General features: G+C 37.5%; 1 protein-coding gene across 2 annotated transcripts in view; it reads left to right on the top strand.

Moving 5' to 3' along the window:
- Positions 1-6,214, top strand: part of MAGT1 (magnesium transporter 1) — a 50,357-nt gene extending 44,143 nt beyond the window's left edge. For both annotated transcript variants that reach the window (XM_025882642.2, XM_025882786.2), the window contains 2 exons: positions 1,766-1,856; positions 4,177-6,214. In XM_025882642.2, coding sequence (XP_025738427.1) covers positions 1,766-1,856; positions 4,177-4,192 — 107 coding nt within the window. In that variant the 3' untranslated portion in view covers positions 4,193-6,214. The remainder of the gene's footprint in view (positions 1-1,765; positions 1,857-4,176) is intronic.
- The last annotated feature ends 9,323 nt before the right edge of the window (positions 6,215-15,537 follow it).

Raw genomic sequence — 15,537 nt, 5'->3', positions numbered from 1 at the left:
CTTTTTGTCTTTTGCCATTTATCTATTATTCTTAGTACTTTTTCTATTGGTTTGTATAGACTTTTTATATATTAAAATATTCACACATTGGTATTTGTTGCAAGTAAATGCTAACAATGTAATTTTATTTTACTTACATAAAAGACGTTTAAGTCAGACTTTTCCTTGTATGGCTAAAAAGGTAAATGTCATCGAATTAACCTAGCTAAGTATAGTCTACTTTTTCATTTGAAAAAAAGATGATGACATTGGATTTCAAATTTCGGGATTCTTATTTTGCTGAATTGAAATGAATTTTTGCATATTGCAAAAATAGAGCTAATGTATCAATTTTTTTATCCAGTCAATATACATCCTTTCATTACCTGACTTTTAAAACTTGCCTATTTCAGTATTCATTATTGGGAAAAGACCCTCTGGGTACTACACTGGTAGTATGAATTTAAATTATAAAACATCTTGGTGACATATATTAAAATAATCACAAATAATAATAACAAATACTTATTTAACATTTATTATGTACCAGAAACTGCCCTAAAGACTTTTAGATATATTATGTGAAAAAAGTAGAAGACAAACATAAATACACCGATACTATATATATATATATATATATATATATACACACACACAAGTGTGTGTATGTTTGTATTTAATTAGATAAGAAAGACTTCTATAATGGTCCTGTGTTAATACTCATTAAATGATATATTTAACATTTACATTTTAGCCCCTAATTATATTTTGTGAAAATTTAAGAAGGAAAAGGAATTGCTCCCTAAGTATAACAAGACTACAAGTAGTTTTTAGTGTCGGCCAATAAGTATGTTTCCCTAGAACTTCCACTGCCATAGCACACATGCTTTCCCACATCCCCACCTCTATGCTTTTTAGCCAGTCTTAGTCTGAAGACTTGAAGAGCCTCAAGTTATGAGAAGCATGGCTGAGCATTGTGGGGTCAGCATCCAGGGGTAAGATTAACTGCTATGCTAAACCAGAGCATATGAGATTAATGGATAGAGCTATGAATTTAGGACTAGGATTCGTGGTATTTTCGCCTCATTATTCAAAGGAGGAATCCATGTTGAATGAGTTCCTTACATAGGCAGTGTAGTTACCTGTAAATGAATAAAGTACTTTCAAGTGAGGGTGTCACAATGATGTTGTTAGATGTCTTTAAATCAATATCAATACAATAAGGCCACGTTTAAGGCTTTAGAAGAAATTTAATAAGTGACTGAGTGATTTTCTTGTTAGTAGTAGAATTTTCTAACACTAAATTCTTTTTTTGTTTAAAAATTTATTAGCATGAGCATGCTCACATGAGTGGAGGGAGGGGCAGAGGGAGAGGGAAAGAAGCAGGCTCTGCTGAGCATGGAGCCTGACTCGAGGCTCGATCTCACAATCCTGAGATCATGACCTGGGCTGAAATCAAGAGTCAGATGCTTAACCTGCTGAGCCACCTTTGCACCCCTCTAACACTAAATTCTTGACTGTAATGACTTTAAAGGAATTTATTATTTCATACAATTAAATTGCACAAGTGTATAAATGGAACTACTCTATTATATTGTAATGGGTCAAGTTAATTGGGAAGGCAGAATCCTAAAGATTTAAGAATGGGCATGAAAATTTTTGGAAAGTTGAGGTTTACCACTAAATTATGTCCCTTGCTTTTCACTCTTGGAAATGTGACTAAAATTTATGCCCTAGTTCTTTATTATACTTAACATGCTCATTTTACACTTTTGTTTTTCTGCAGTAATGTGTGTGGCTGGTATTGGACTTGTTGTATTATTCTTCAGTTGGATGCTCTCTATTTTCAGATCTAAATATCATGGATATCCATATAGGTATGATTATTTTACACTATTATATAGTGATTACCTATACTTACAATGATTAGAGTTGATGTTGCTTTATAATATTTTTTTTTGCTTTACGTCCAAACTATTCTAGCTTCTAAAGCAGACATAGACTTTAACTTAGGTATGTTGCATGTAAAAGTTAACTTAAGATAATTATGATATAGTGGACAATAGTTTGTGATTTCTCAGGAACATCTTTGAGGGTTATTCTGACATCACCTAAATTAATCTAGAAATCTAAAAAACACTTAATGATTAGAATATTTTATATCTTGTCTGCATACTCTACTTTCTCTTGAGCAAATTATTTTTTAATGTTTTTTAAAACTTCTCACACCTCTTCTTTTCAGGGCTCTTTAGATGGCATAAACAGAACATTTGATTAGAATCCAGTTTATAGAGTATAGGAAAGAGTGTTTAAGAAGATCTAAGTGTCTTGAAATGTTCATAGAGATCTCTAAGGCTCAGGGAAGAAATAACTCTCCTGATCCTAAGTTCTTGATTTTATTCTGTTAATAGCCATGAGAAATGTACCTACATAATGGGGGATGTTGTGAGTTAGTTTTATAATATGAGTGCCAGGTACCATAATTCATGTTCTTTTAATACAACATTGTCCTGTTGTATAAAGGATTGTGAACAACTAAAGATAAAGTGTATCAAGTGATATTTTTGAGAGATAAATTCATTCTTCATATTACCTTTAATTTTTTAGCATTTTTAGTAGATAAGTTTTTAAAACATTTTATTTACTTATTTAGAGAGAGAGAGAACGTGCACACAAGGGGAGGGGCAGAGGGAGAGAGAGAATCTCAAGTGGGCTCCATGCCCAGTGCAGAGCCTGACACGGGGCTGGATCTCACCACCCTGAGATGATGACCTGAGCTGAAATCGGACGCTTAACCAAATGAGCCATGCAGGCGTCCCTTTAGTAGACAGTTTTTTTTTTTAAAGATTTTATTTATTTGACAGAGACACAGAGAGAGAGGGAACACAAGCAGGGGGAGCGGGAGAGGGAGAAGCAGGCTTCCCGCCAAGCAGGGAGCCCAATGCGGGGCTCGATCCCCCAGGACCCTGGGATCATGACCTGAGCCGAAGGCAGACGCTTAACGACTGAGCCACCCAGGCACCCCTAGTAGACAGTTTTGAATAACTCCCTGGTTGATTCATTATATTGTGACATTCCTGGAGGCCTTCTGATCAATGAACAACATAAATTAATCTTCTTTTGCATTTTTTTCTTCCAAACTTACTTAATTTTATTTCTTTTTAAGTTTTTACTTAAATTCTAGTTAGTTCTAGCTAGTTATGGTGTAATACTAGTTTCAGGTGTACAATATAGTGATTCAACACTTCCATACAATACCCGGTGCTCATCACAAGTACACTCCTTAATTCCCATCACCTATTTAACCCATCCCTCCACTCACCTCCATTCTGGTAACCCTACGTTTGTTCTCTATAGTTAAGTCTTTTTCTTGGTTTGCCTCTCTTTTTTTTCCTTTTGCTTGTTTTATTTCTTAAGTTCCACATATGAGTGAAATCATATGGTATTTGTCTTTCTCCAACTGACTTATTTCACTTAGCAGAATACTCTCTGGCTCATCCATGTCATTGCAAATGGCAAGAATTCCTTCTTTTTTATGGCTGAGTAATATTCTATTGTGTATGTATGCCACATCTTCTTTATCCATTCATCAGTTGATGGACACTTGGGCTGGCAAATGGAAATTAATTTAAGAACAAAACCTACCAGAACTTTGATTCTTGATTTATTCTTCTGTGTATTTATATTTTGAAATAATTTCTCCTCTATAGAATACTAACTGGGATGCAAGGGTAATCCTGCTGGGATTTCTATTGCTTATTTCATCACCATGGTTGATCCAATTATTAATCAGTGTCTCTCTTCATGAGATTTTTTAACAAGTTTATGTCTATTTCCTTCTCTCCTAAGACTATCTTTAAGATCTTGGTGTTTATCACTTTTTGTTACTAATACTCAAAGTTTATTATACATGCACCCAAATGGTCTTTTGTCTAAAGTCAAGATATTTATTAGAAGTAAGGCTTGTTTTTTTTTAAATGTTTTATTTATTCATGAGAATGAGAGAGAGAGAGAGGCAGAGGCAGAGGGAGAAGCAGGCTCCCCATCCAGCAGAGAGCCCGATGCGGGACCCGATCTCAGGACCCTGGGATCATGACCTGAGCCGAAGGCAGACGCTTAACCATCTGAGCCACCCAGGTGCCCCAAGGCTTGTTGTTTTTTCAGAGACTAATAGATGCTTTAATATTTTTGTTTCAGCTTTCTGATGAGTTAAAAAGGATCCTGGAGATATGTAGACACTGGAGTAATGGAAATTGAAAAATGAAAATAGTGTGTGTGTTTGAAAAGAAGAATGAAATTTGTGTATTTTGTATTACCTCTTTTTTTCAAGCGATTTAAATAGTTAATCATTTAACCAAAGAAGATTTGTAGTGCCTTAACAAGCAATTTCTTGTTGAAATCATGAAGTATTTGGATACAGTTCTTTTAACCTTCCCTTCCCAATGAACTGTATGTAACACTTAATTTAGTAGAATTAAGTACATTATAAAAATTTTATAACTACATTTTAATTAGAACAAGGTTCAGAACTGCTTTAGTTAACTATTGGCCATCTGATTTTATATTATCTTATCCAAAGGTAGGGGAAAAAAGTCCTGACCAGGTGTTCCTACATATGCCTATTACAGACAGATGCATCAGGAATGCATTCTTAGCTGTTCCATCTTTGCATGGATGTGTATACTGTGCACATCTTTCCTTTGGGCAGAGAAATCATTATGTGCTATGTGATCTTCTGACACATCTAGCCTTTAGAAAAGATTAGCCAGTCCTCCCCCTCCTTCATGTTTCCTACTGAAATACAGTGCTAGCTATGCTTCTTGGTCACTGTAGACATTAAAAAGTCTAAATACAGGATTATGATTTCTGCATGAGTGTGGTGTTAACTACTTTTGTTTGGAAAGATTTCAAGTTCATTCTGTCTCCTTAATTTATTTAAGGTAGGTCCCTCTCTAATAAAAATGTAGCTTAGTGCTAAAATCAATGTAACTTAAAAATGGCCTAAACTGTTTCTACAAATTAGAGATTGTCACTTACTTCATTTGTACCCCACAGAAAAAAAATAGGTTCATCTAGTTAAGTCTATTTCTGTATTACAGTTACAACATATTTCATTAACCCTTGTATTTAGGAAAAGGACTCCCCTAGATTGGGAAAAGCATATCCTGATATATTGAGTTGTTGCTTATGAATAGAAAGTAAATTGTTTCTTGAAAGTTGTTATGTTTTTGCTATTATTTTAGCCTTCATTCTTTCACTTTCAGTGGAGAAACAGTAAACATTTGAAGAGGTTTTATTTGAATTTTGTCCTTTTTTTCTGTCAGTGGAAATAACCATATATGCTAACCAAATTTTTGTGAAGAATGAAAGTTGATGGTTATCATTAGATCTAGCCATAATTATCATTAGATCTAGCCATAACCTCCCCCATAGTTACAAAAGGTATCCTGAAATTTCACTTTTATGGAAATATAATACTTATGACTGTGAAAAAATTTTAAAGAAATCTTAGAAGTATTACATTAAAAAAAAACTTTGCCTACTACTATTTACCATCTAATAACTTTCCCATGTGGTCTAGAAGTCTTATATAATAGAGATTTGCAGAAAAGATGAATATAATTGCCTAAGAAGAAATGTTTTATGTGGGTTTTTTGTTTTTGTTCCAAGATTTGTCAGGTCAGGGCATATAGTTGACCTTTTACTCTTCAGTGGATCCACTTTTTGTTAATTACTTCCCTATAAATTGTGTGTTTCTGGATTTCTTGTAATTGCCTTGTAATTGTCTCAGGCCAAATAAATTTATGCTGTGATTCTTATGAGATTTGTATGAAGATGCCCTGGTTTGTACAGACTGACCAGGGTAATACTACTGCCATGTAATCTGTATAGCTCCAGATAATGTGCCATGAGCATTGAAAGAATGACACTTTTTTGTATTTGTTTTGTCTCCCTTAAGAGCACATTCTTCTTGTGCAAGGAGAAGAGTTGCATTCTGGCCAAAATCTGTAGAAAGCAGATTTACTAAACTTAGAGTTACTTTTGTGGAAATTTTGAAATTCGCTTTCATCTGAAGTGCCTTAAGTAGACTCTTAATTTACTTTTCTAGTAATGTTTTAAATATTTGTTATGCATTTTAGAAATACTATTCAAAATGACACATTGTAGTAGCAAAGATAACCAAATGTCTGGCTGTTTGCTTTTTGACCATATCAATAAACTTTTACAATCTAAACTCTTAGTTTTTTTATTAACATGTAAAGAGGGGTGAATTTAAAACACTAAGTTAGGATTGTAATATTAGGTTATTTCATTTTTTAGAAAAGATTATTTGAGAGAGAGAGAGAGAGCACGCTCATGAGCAGGGAGAGGGGCAGAGGGAGAGGGAGAGAATCTCAAGGAGATTCCCTGCTAAGTGTGGAGCCTGATGCAGGGCTCTGTCTCACAACCCTTAGATCATGACCTGAGCTGAATTCAAGAGTCAGTCACTTAACAGACTGAGCCACCCAAATGCCTCTAGGTTATTTCATTTTGAGAATATAATTAAATTTCTTACTGTCCTAATGACAGTAAATTTGATAGGTCAATTTCCTTAAGTATTTCTAAATTGAGATACATTCTTCCAGGATTCCATATGTTATCTTTCATTAATGTCACCCAATATGTTAGTCAAAACAGCCAAGATAAGTAGATGAATGGCTGTCTTCAATGGTTGATCTAGTTTTGTCCCAGTTGGTGAACATTGTGACTAGGTAATTAGCTTTTTGTACTAAATAATTGAAACAGTTACCCAGACAGATTATCAAGTTATATGAGACTGGACAATAGTACATTTGCAAACATGGGATGGGAACACTGGACACAAAGTAGAGAGATCCAGCTTTTAAACAGCTTTTAGTTCTTATTCTCTGTCTATGTGACCAGAGGCAAGTCACTTGAAATAGGTTCTCTCAGGATCTATTTTTTTATTCTAATGTGAGTGCATTTGGACTAAATTACTTCAGTGTTCCTTCCAGCACCACTGTTTTAGGTGCAAATATTAAAGATATATTTAAATTTGAATACATATGATTTGTGATATTCAGGTTTGGTATTGAGTTAAATCAGTTGAAATATAGGAGGTTTTGTAATCAGATTTCTGAAGAAGCTGTGAAATGCTTGTGGAGGCCATTATAACTGCAAGTTGTTTAATATGCATTGAAATATTTTTTAGAAAGGATATACTTGAAACTAAAATGTTAATATCAGATCTTGATTTAAATTCCCAAGTATAAGCAAGAATGAAATCAACTGTATGTAGCAGTGTGCTACTATTGTAGAAAATCAAAGCCAAAGGAACCCTTAGATACCATTTAATCAGTCCCTTCATTTTAACTGCTAAAGAAAATCTGCCTTAGATAGGTGACGCAGTTCACTGGAGGTTATTCCAAGGAAAGGCCTACAGGTTTCCAGTTTTGCTGCGAATTTCCTTTGGATTAGGTTTCAGTGAGAGATGTAAATTACTCCCTGGAGACATGGAAATCATAGTCTACCTTGATTGTTTCCCGACATCTAGATCCTGAGAAAAAGTCCTAATGAGAGAGGCATTTCTCTAGAATGGCTGATGTAGGCTTAAGAAGGGAGGAATTTCAGTGAACTCCCTTTAATTTGTGAAAGTAGAATTTAGGGGCACCTGGCTGGCTCAGTCAGTAGAACATGCAACTCTTCAGTTCAAGCCCCACATTGGGCCTAGAGCTTACTGTAAAAAAAATGGTAAAGATGGCAAATTGTATGCATATTTTAGCACACTTCAAAACTAAAACACTAATGCCTTGGCCCCAACCCCATATTGGCATTTACTCACTAACACCACTTTGTATTTCATCATTGTCCTGAAAATACGAGTACAGTTGGCTGAAGTCTGACTTACGGTTAAAATGTTGAAGCATGGTCTTCAGGCTTTTTTGGGGGATGATTTAAGGCCATTCAGATAAACCTTGCCTGCACAGGCAGTGATGATTAGTATATTCCAATAAATGCTTTGTAAATAATAACTTACAGCTGGGAGAAACTCACGGAGATGTGTGGGCATCATCGAATATCCAGACTCAGAAATGATCCATTTGGTTTGAGCCTTCCAGTTTATGATGCCTGGCCATGGCCCTGCAGCCAGCAGTTGCAGCTGGAGAACTTCAGGTGTGAAGTTCTTTTTGTGACCTTCAAATAAAATTAATAAAATGGTTTTTCCCCCCTCCAACACATCTCAAACATAATTTCTGGGAAGTTTTCCTGACCTCCCACTTTGGGTTCTATACTCCTCCTCTCTTGTTTAGTGCATGCTGATCTCTGTTACTCTATCTTGTAATTACCTGTTTTCTCCCCTAACCTGTAATTTCCTTGAGAACAGGAGTACTGTCTTACTCATCTTTGTATGCTCATTTTCCTAAAATCCCTGCCTAGTACATGCTCAGTAAATTTTCAGATTGAATACAGAGAAAAAGGTCTTTGCTCTTGAGTTGTTCACAATCTTGTGATGGAAATAAACGTGAACAAATGCAGTCCCATGTGCTGGTGGGAGAATATGTGTTATGGGTACAGAGAAAGGTTTCATTACTTTCTTGGGGTTGGGATGGGAGGCAAAGGGAGAGGTTTCTGGGACAGAAACAAATTTTAAAAGATGATTAGTCCACAAGATAGATTTTTAAGGTCCTAAAATGCCAAAATATTCTTTTGTTTTGGTCCCTGCCCCCACCTAAATGCCAAAATATTCCTGCAAATATAGTATCATATCACTTCAGTACTTAAAATCTGAAGTCAGAGTCATTTACATCTTGAGTCATGCCCAAAGAGTTACATGGTACTTGAAAACTTCTAAATGAACAAAATGCACACTTTAAAGATATTCTTACCACCCTTATCCCTTTTCTTGTTTCAAAATTCAACATACCTCGTTTTAATTACCCATTCCCAAGTTACTAGTAACTCCAAACATCTTTTCTTATATTTATTAGTCATTTGTATTTCTCTTACAGTTTGGGCCTCTATCTAATTCTCATGGAGTCTTCTTAGAACTGAGGTGGAGAAACATTAGGGAAACAGGATAGTAGGGAAATCTGAGGCAAAAAGGAAAAAGAGGGAGGGAGGTTTCTAGGACCAATTCCAGGACCCCTGAAAACCCAACTTCTCTCTCTCCATGGTTAGATTTCCTCCTCTTTCCTCCTCCTTTTGCCCTCTTAAATGTCAAATCCACTCTCATAAGACTGACCTCTCTTTACTTCTTTTAATCAAGATTTTCTTTCTTTAAAAAAAAGATTTTATTTATTAGAGAGAGCGGGGGGTGGGTGGGCAGAAGGAGAAGAGAGTCTTAAGCAGACTCCCTGCTGAGCATGGAGCCCACCGCAGGGGTTGATAGCACCACCCTGAGATCACAACCCGAGCCCAAAACGAGTCAGAACCTTAACCGACTGCACCACCCAGGCGCCCTGAGCTTTTCTTTCTTAATCATGCTATTTGGAAAGATGCAAGCCAGAAGTATAAAGAACCCTTAATCTTTCTTTCTGGCCCATTTTCAGGTGTAACATCTGAGGACAACATGTAGATGACTGTGTTTTATCTCAGATTTATATAAAATACCAATGTCTTGGTAATATAAAAAAACATATAAAATTATCGGTATTACCATTTTGCTATAGCATCATACACAGTAGGTTCAAATCCCAACAGCTCAGCAGAAGAAAGGAAGATAGAATTCCTTAATAGTCATTAGCTAGCTAGTCCTGTCAAATATTAACTCAGATTAAGATATTATTAGGAATAAATGGCCAGAGGAGTTAAGATAGTGGAGGAAGAGGAGGACCCTAAGCTTGTCTCATCCCTCAAACACAGCTACATAGTTATCAAATCATTCTGAACACCCAAGAAATCAATCAGAGGTCTGAGAGAACAAAAACTGCAAATCAAGAAGTACAAAAGCGACCACCTTTTGGAAGGTAGGAGGTGCAGAGAATTGACCTGGGGGAGATAGAGTTGTGGGTATCGGGGCAGGGAGGGAGCCTGCTTATGGAGGCCACTGCAAGGTATTATAAGCAGAAGAGCACCAAATCTGAACTTTTAGAAGTCTGTTACCATCAGGAACATGCCTGGCTTAAAGGTGCTCAGGTGGCAAAGCGGGGCAGAATCCCAGGAGTGACAGCAGGGTCTGAGGATCCCCTGAGTTGCAGGAACAGTGGCGCCAATGTGCTGCACTATTTCCAGGCAGAGGAGCGGGGAAGACAGCTGAGAGCAGCAGGTCTTGGTACTGGTTTTCTGCTCTGTTTTGCCATAAACTGTGAACCATTGTGTAGTTGTTCAACTGCTTTCTTGGGATTGGCTGGAAAATAGCAAAAGGGCGGCAAGACCCTCCACCAGAGGAAAAGCGTGAGTCTATGCCATGGGAGTCCCCAAAATTTGGAGTTTTGAAACTCAGTTGTGTGCCTGAGATAAAAAACCTTGGTCACAGGAAGGGTGAATGCAGGGTTCAGATGGAAACGAGGGACACGAGAAGGGCGATTCAAGGCTCTCCCGTGCGGGCTCACTGAAAAGTGGGGTGACATGAAATTTCGGTGCTGGGGCTAGAGAGCAGGGTGGTGGCATATTCATCCCTCGCATCAGCACTGAAACCCTTTGGGGAGCAAAACAACGCCACCTGGTGGAGGCTGGAGAAGCTTACAAGCCCCGCCCCCCAGTGCCCTAGAGGCACATTTCCCCTGAAAAAAGTCGAAGAATCAGCACAGCAGGCTCTTATGCCAGAAGACCAGCACAAACAACACACACACCAAGTCATAGAGTGCTGCTAAGCTTCAGCTCTAGAAGAGTGGGGGGGATGGGCAGAAGCTCTAGAAGAAATGGGATCTAGCGTCCTTTTTACATTTATTCTTTCTTTTTCTATTATGTTTTCATTTCTTATTTTTTTTAAAGATTTTATTTATTCATGAGAGACAAAGAGAGAGAGAGGCAGAGGGAGAAGCAGGCTCCCAAGGAGCAGGGAGCCCGATGCGGGACTTGATCCCAGGACCCTGGGATCATGACCTGAGCTGAAGGCAGACACTTAACCATCTGAGCCACCCAGGAGCCCCATCTTTTCTTATTTTTTCAATTCCTTTTATTTTTATTATATGCATTTATATTTTTTTGTCTATTTTTATTTTATTTTTTATTTTGGGATCTACTTTCTTTTAACAAGCAGACCAAATCACACCCAGAATCTAGTTGTGGGTTTTTTTGTTTTTTTCTGGTGTCTTTTGTTTTGTTTTCTTTCTTCTTTTGTTTTCTAGACAGAATGACGAGATGGAGAAATTCACCCCAACAGAAAGAACAGGAAGTAGAACTCATTTACAGGGCTTTAACCAATACAGATATAAGAAAAATGTCTGAACTAGAATTTATTTATTTATTTATTTTTAAAAGATTTTATTTATTTATTTGACAGAGAGAGAGACAGCGAGAGCAGGAACACAAGCAGGGGGAGTGGGAGAGGGAGAAGCAGGCTTCCTGCCGAGCAGGGAGCCCGATGTGGGGCTCAATCCCAGGACCCTGAGATCATGACCTGAGCCGAAGGCAGACACTTAACAACTGAGCCACCCAGGTGCCCTGAACTAGAATTTAAAACAACGATTATAAGGACACAATCTGGGGTTGAAAAAGCATAAAAGACACTAGAGAATCCCTTACTGACGAGATAAAAGATCTAAAATCTAGTCCAGCCACAATTAAAAATGCTATAACCAAGATGCAAACCCAAATGGAGACCATAAAAATGAGGATGGACAAAACAGGAGTGAATCAGTGATACAGAAGATAAAATTATGGAAAATAAGCTGAAAAGAAGAGGGGAAAAGGTAATGGATCAAGAAGGTAGACTTAGGGAACTTAGCGACTTATTGAAATGGAATAGCATTTTTATCATAGGAGTCACAGAAGATGAAGAGAGAGAAAAAGGGGCAGAAGGTTTATTTGAATAAATTATAGCTGAAAACTTCCCTAATCTGGGGAAGAACACAGACATCAAAATCCAAGAAACACAGAGAATCCTCATTACATTCAACAAAACCTAACCATTGCCAAGGTGCATCATTGTCAAATTCACAAAATACACAGACAAGAAAAGAATCCTGAAAGCAGCAAGGGGAAAAAAAGTCCTTAACCTACAAAGGAAGAGAGATCAGGTTTGCAGCAGATGTGTCTACAGAAACATGGCAGACCAGAGGACAGTGGCAGGAAATATTCAACATGCTGAATGGGAAAAATATGCAGCCAAGAATTAATTATCCAGCAAGGCTGCCATTCAGGATAGAAGGAAAGATAAAGAGTTGCCCAGACAAACAAAAACTAGAGTTTGTGACCACTAAATCATCCTTGGAAGAAGTTTTCGGGGGGGACTCTTTTTTTTTTTAGATTTTATTTATTTGAGGGAGAGAGAGAGAATGGGGGGAAGGGCAGAGGGAGAAAGAGAATCCCAAGCAGACTACCCCCTGAGTACAGAACCCAACACAGACCTCGATCTCATGACCCTGAGATCATGACCTGAGCTGAAATGAAGAGTAGGACACTTAACCAACTGTGCAACCCAGGCACCCTGGGGACTCCATGAGTGAAGAAAAAAAACCCCAAAGCAACAAAGACTAGAAAGGAACAGAGAACATCACCAGAAACACCAACTCTACAGGTAACACAATGGCATTAAATTCATACCTTTCAATAATCACTCTGAATGTAAATGGACTAAATGCTCCAATCAAAAGATATAGGGTATCAGAATGGATAAAAAAACCACAACCCATCTATATGCTGCTTACAAGAGACTCACTTTAGACCTAAAGACACCTGCAGATGGAAAGTGAGGGGATGGAGAACCACCTATCCATGCTAATGGACGTAAAAATAAAGTCGGAGTAGCCATAATTATGTCAGAAAAACTAGATTTTAAAACATAGAGTCTAACAAGAGATAAAGAAGGGCATTATATCATAATGAAGGGGTCTATCCATCAGGAAGATCTATAACAATTGTAAATATGGCCCCAACTTGGGAGCCCCCTAATATATAAATCAATTAATAACAAACATAAACTCTTGGATAATAATACAATAATAATAGGGGACTTTTAACATCCCACTAACAGCAATGGACACATTATCTAAGCAGAAAATTAACAAGGAGGGCGCCTGGGTGGCTCAGTCGTTAAGCGTCTGCCTTCGGCTCAGGTCATGATCCCAGGGTCCTGGGATCGAGTCCCACATCAGGCTCCCTGCTCAGCAGGAAGCCTGCTTCTCCCTCTCCCACTCCCCCTGCTTGTGTTCCTGCTCTCGCTGTCTCTCTCTGTCAAATAAATAAATAAAATCTTAAAAAAAAAAAAAGAAAATTAACAAGGAAACAATGCCTTTGAATGACACACTGGGCCAGAAGAACAGATATATTCACAACATTCCATCCTAAAGCAGCAGAATACATATTCTTTTCAAGTGCACATGGCACATTCTCAAGAATAGATCACATACTGGGTTATAAATCAGGCCTCAACTGGTACAAAAAGATTGAGATCATACTATGCATATTTTCAGACCATAACACTGTGAACCTTGAAGTCAACCACAAGAAAAATTTAGAAAGACCTCAAATACATGGAGGTTAAATAACATCCTACTAAAAAATTAATGGGTTCACCAGTATATTAAAGAATTTTTTTAAGATTTTGTTTATTTATTTGAGAGAGAGAGAGAGAGAGAGTGAGAGAGAGGATGAGAGTGGGGTGAGGAGCAGAGGGGGAAGCAGACTCCCCACTGAGCAGGGAACCCAATGCAGTGTTCGATCCCAGCACTCCAGGATCATGACCCGAGCCGAAGGCAGCCACTTAACTGACTGAACAACCCAGGTACCCCTAAGGAAGAAATTTTTAAAAATACATGGAAGCAAATAAAATTGAAAACAGGACAGTCCAAAACCTTTGGGATGGAGCAAAGGCAGTCCTAAGAGGGATGTATATAGCAATACAGGCCTACCTCAAGAAGCAAGGAAAATCTCAAATACACAAACTAAACTTCACCTAAAGGAGCTAGAAAAAAAACAGCAAATGAAGCTTAAAGCCAACAGAAGATGGGAAATAATAATGATTAGAGCAGAAGTAAATGATATAGAAACAAACAAAAAAACCCCGGTAGAACAGATTAACAAAACTAAGAGCTGGTTCATGGGGCACCCGGGTGGCTGGCTCAGTTGGTTAAGCATCCAACTGTTGATTTTGGCTCAGGTAATGATCTCAGAGTTGTGAGATCGAGCTCCGTGTTGGGTTCTGTACTCAGCTGGAAGTCTCTCTGAGATTCTCTCCCTCTCCTTCATCCTCTACCACCCACTTCCCGTGCTCTCTCTCTCAAGTAAATAAATAAATAAATAAATAAATAAATAAATAAATAAATAAATACATCCTTAAAAAAGTAAGAGCTAGTTCTTCAAAGGAATTAATAAAATTGATAAACCCCTAGCCAGACTTATAAAAAAGAAAAGAGGCAGGACCCAATTAGATAAAATCATGAATTCTGAGGAGAGATCATGATCAACACCACAGAAATACAAACAATTATAACAGAACATTTTGAAAGTTATATGCTAACAAACTGGGCAACCTAGAAGGAATAGACAAATTCCTGGAAATTTACAAACTACCAAAACTGAAACAGGAAGACATAGAAATTTGAACAGACCCATAGCCAGCAAAACACTGAATCACTAATCAAAATACTCCCAACGAACAAAGTTCCTGGGCCACTTGGCCCAGTGGAATTCTACCAGACATTTAAAGAAGAGTTAATACTGATTCTTCTCAAACTGTTCCAAAAAATAGAAATGGAAGGAAAACTTGAAAACTCATTCTATGAAGCCAGCATTACTTTGATTCCAAAACCAAAGACCCCACTAAAAAGGAGAATTAGAGGCCAATATGCCTGATGAACACAGATGCAAAAATTCTCAATAAAATACTATCAAAGCAAGAGGCACCTGGGTGGCTCTGTTGGGTGAGCATCCAACTCTTGATTTCGGCTCAGGTCATGAGCCAAAATGATCTCAGGGTCATGATCTCAGGGTCATGAGATTGAGCCCCATGTGGGGCTCCACACTCAGTGGGGAGTACGCTTCTCTTTCTCCTTCTCCCTATGCCCTGCACCCTGCTCCCACTCTCTCCCTCTCTCTAAAATAAATAAATAAATCTTAATAAAATAAAATACTAGCAAATCAAATTCAAAGGTACATTTAAAAAATTATTCACCACAATCAAGTGGGATTTGTTCCTGGGCTGTAGAGGTAGTCCAATATCTGCAAATCAATCAAGGTGATACACCACATTAAAAAATGAAAGCATAAGGACCATATGATCCTCTCAATAAATGCAAAAAAATCATTTGACAAAATACAGCATCCTTTCTCAATAAAATCCCTCATCAAAGTAAGGATAGATGGAACAAAACTCAACATCATAAAGGCCATATACGAAAGACACACAGATAATATTATCTTCAGTGGTAAAAAACTGAGAGACTTTCCCTATAG

This window comes from Callorhinus ursinus, unplaced genomic scaffold, assembly GCF_003265705.2.
Source record: "Callorhinus ursinus isolate GAN/ISIS: 27379988/994484 unplaced genomic scaffold, GSC_fseal_2.0 scaffold40, whole genome shotgun sequence".
NCBI classification, from domain to species: Eukaryota; Metazoa; Chordata; class Mammalia; order Carnivora; family Otariidae; genus Callorhinus; species Callorhinus ursinus.
The sequence above is the reverse complement of the archived record's forward strand: the minus strand, read 5'-3'. Positions and strand labels throughout refer to the sequence as shown.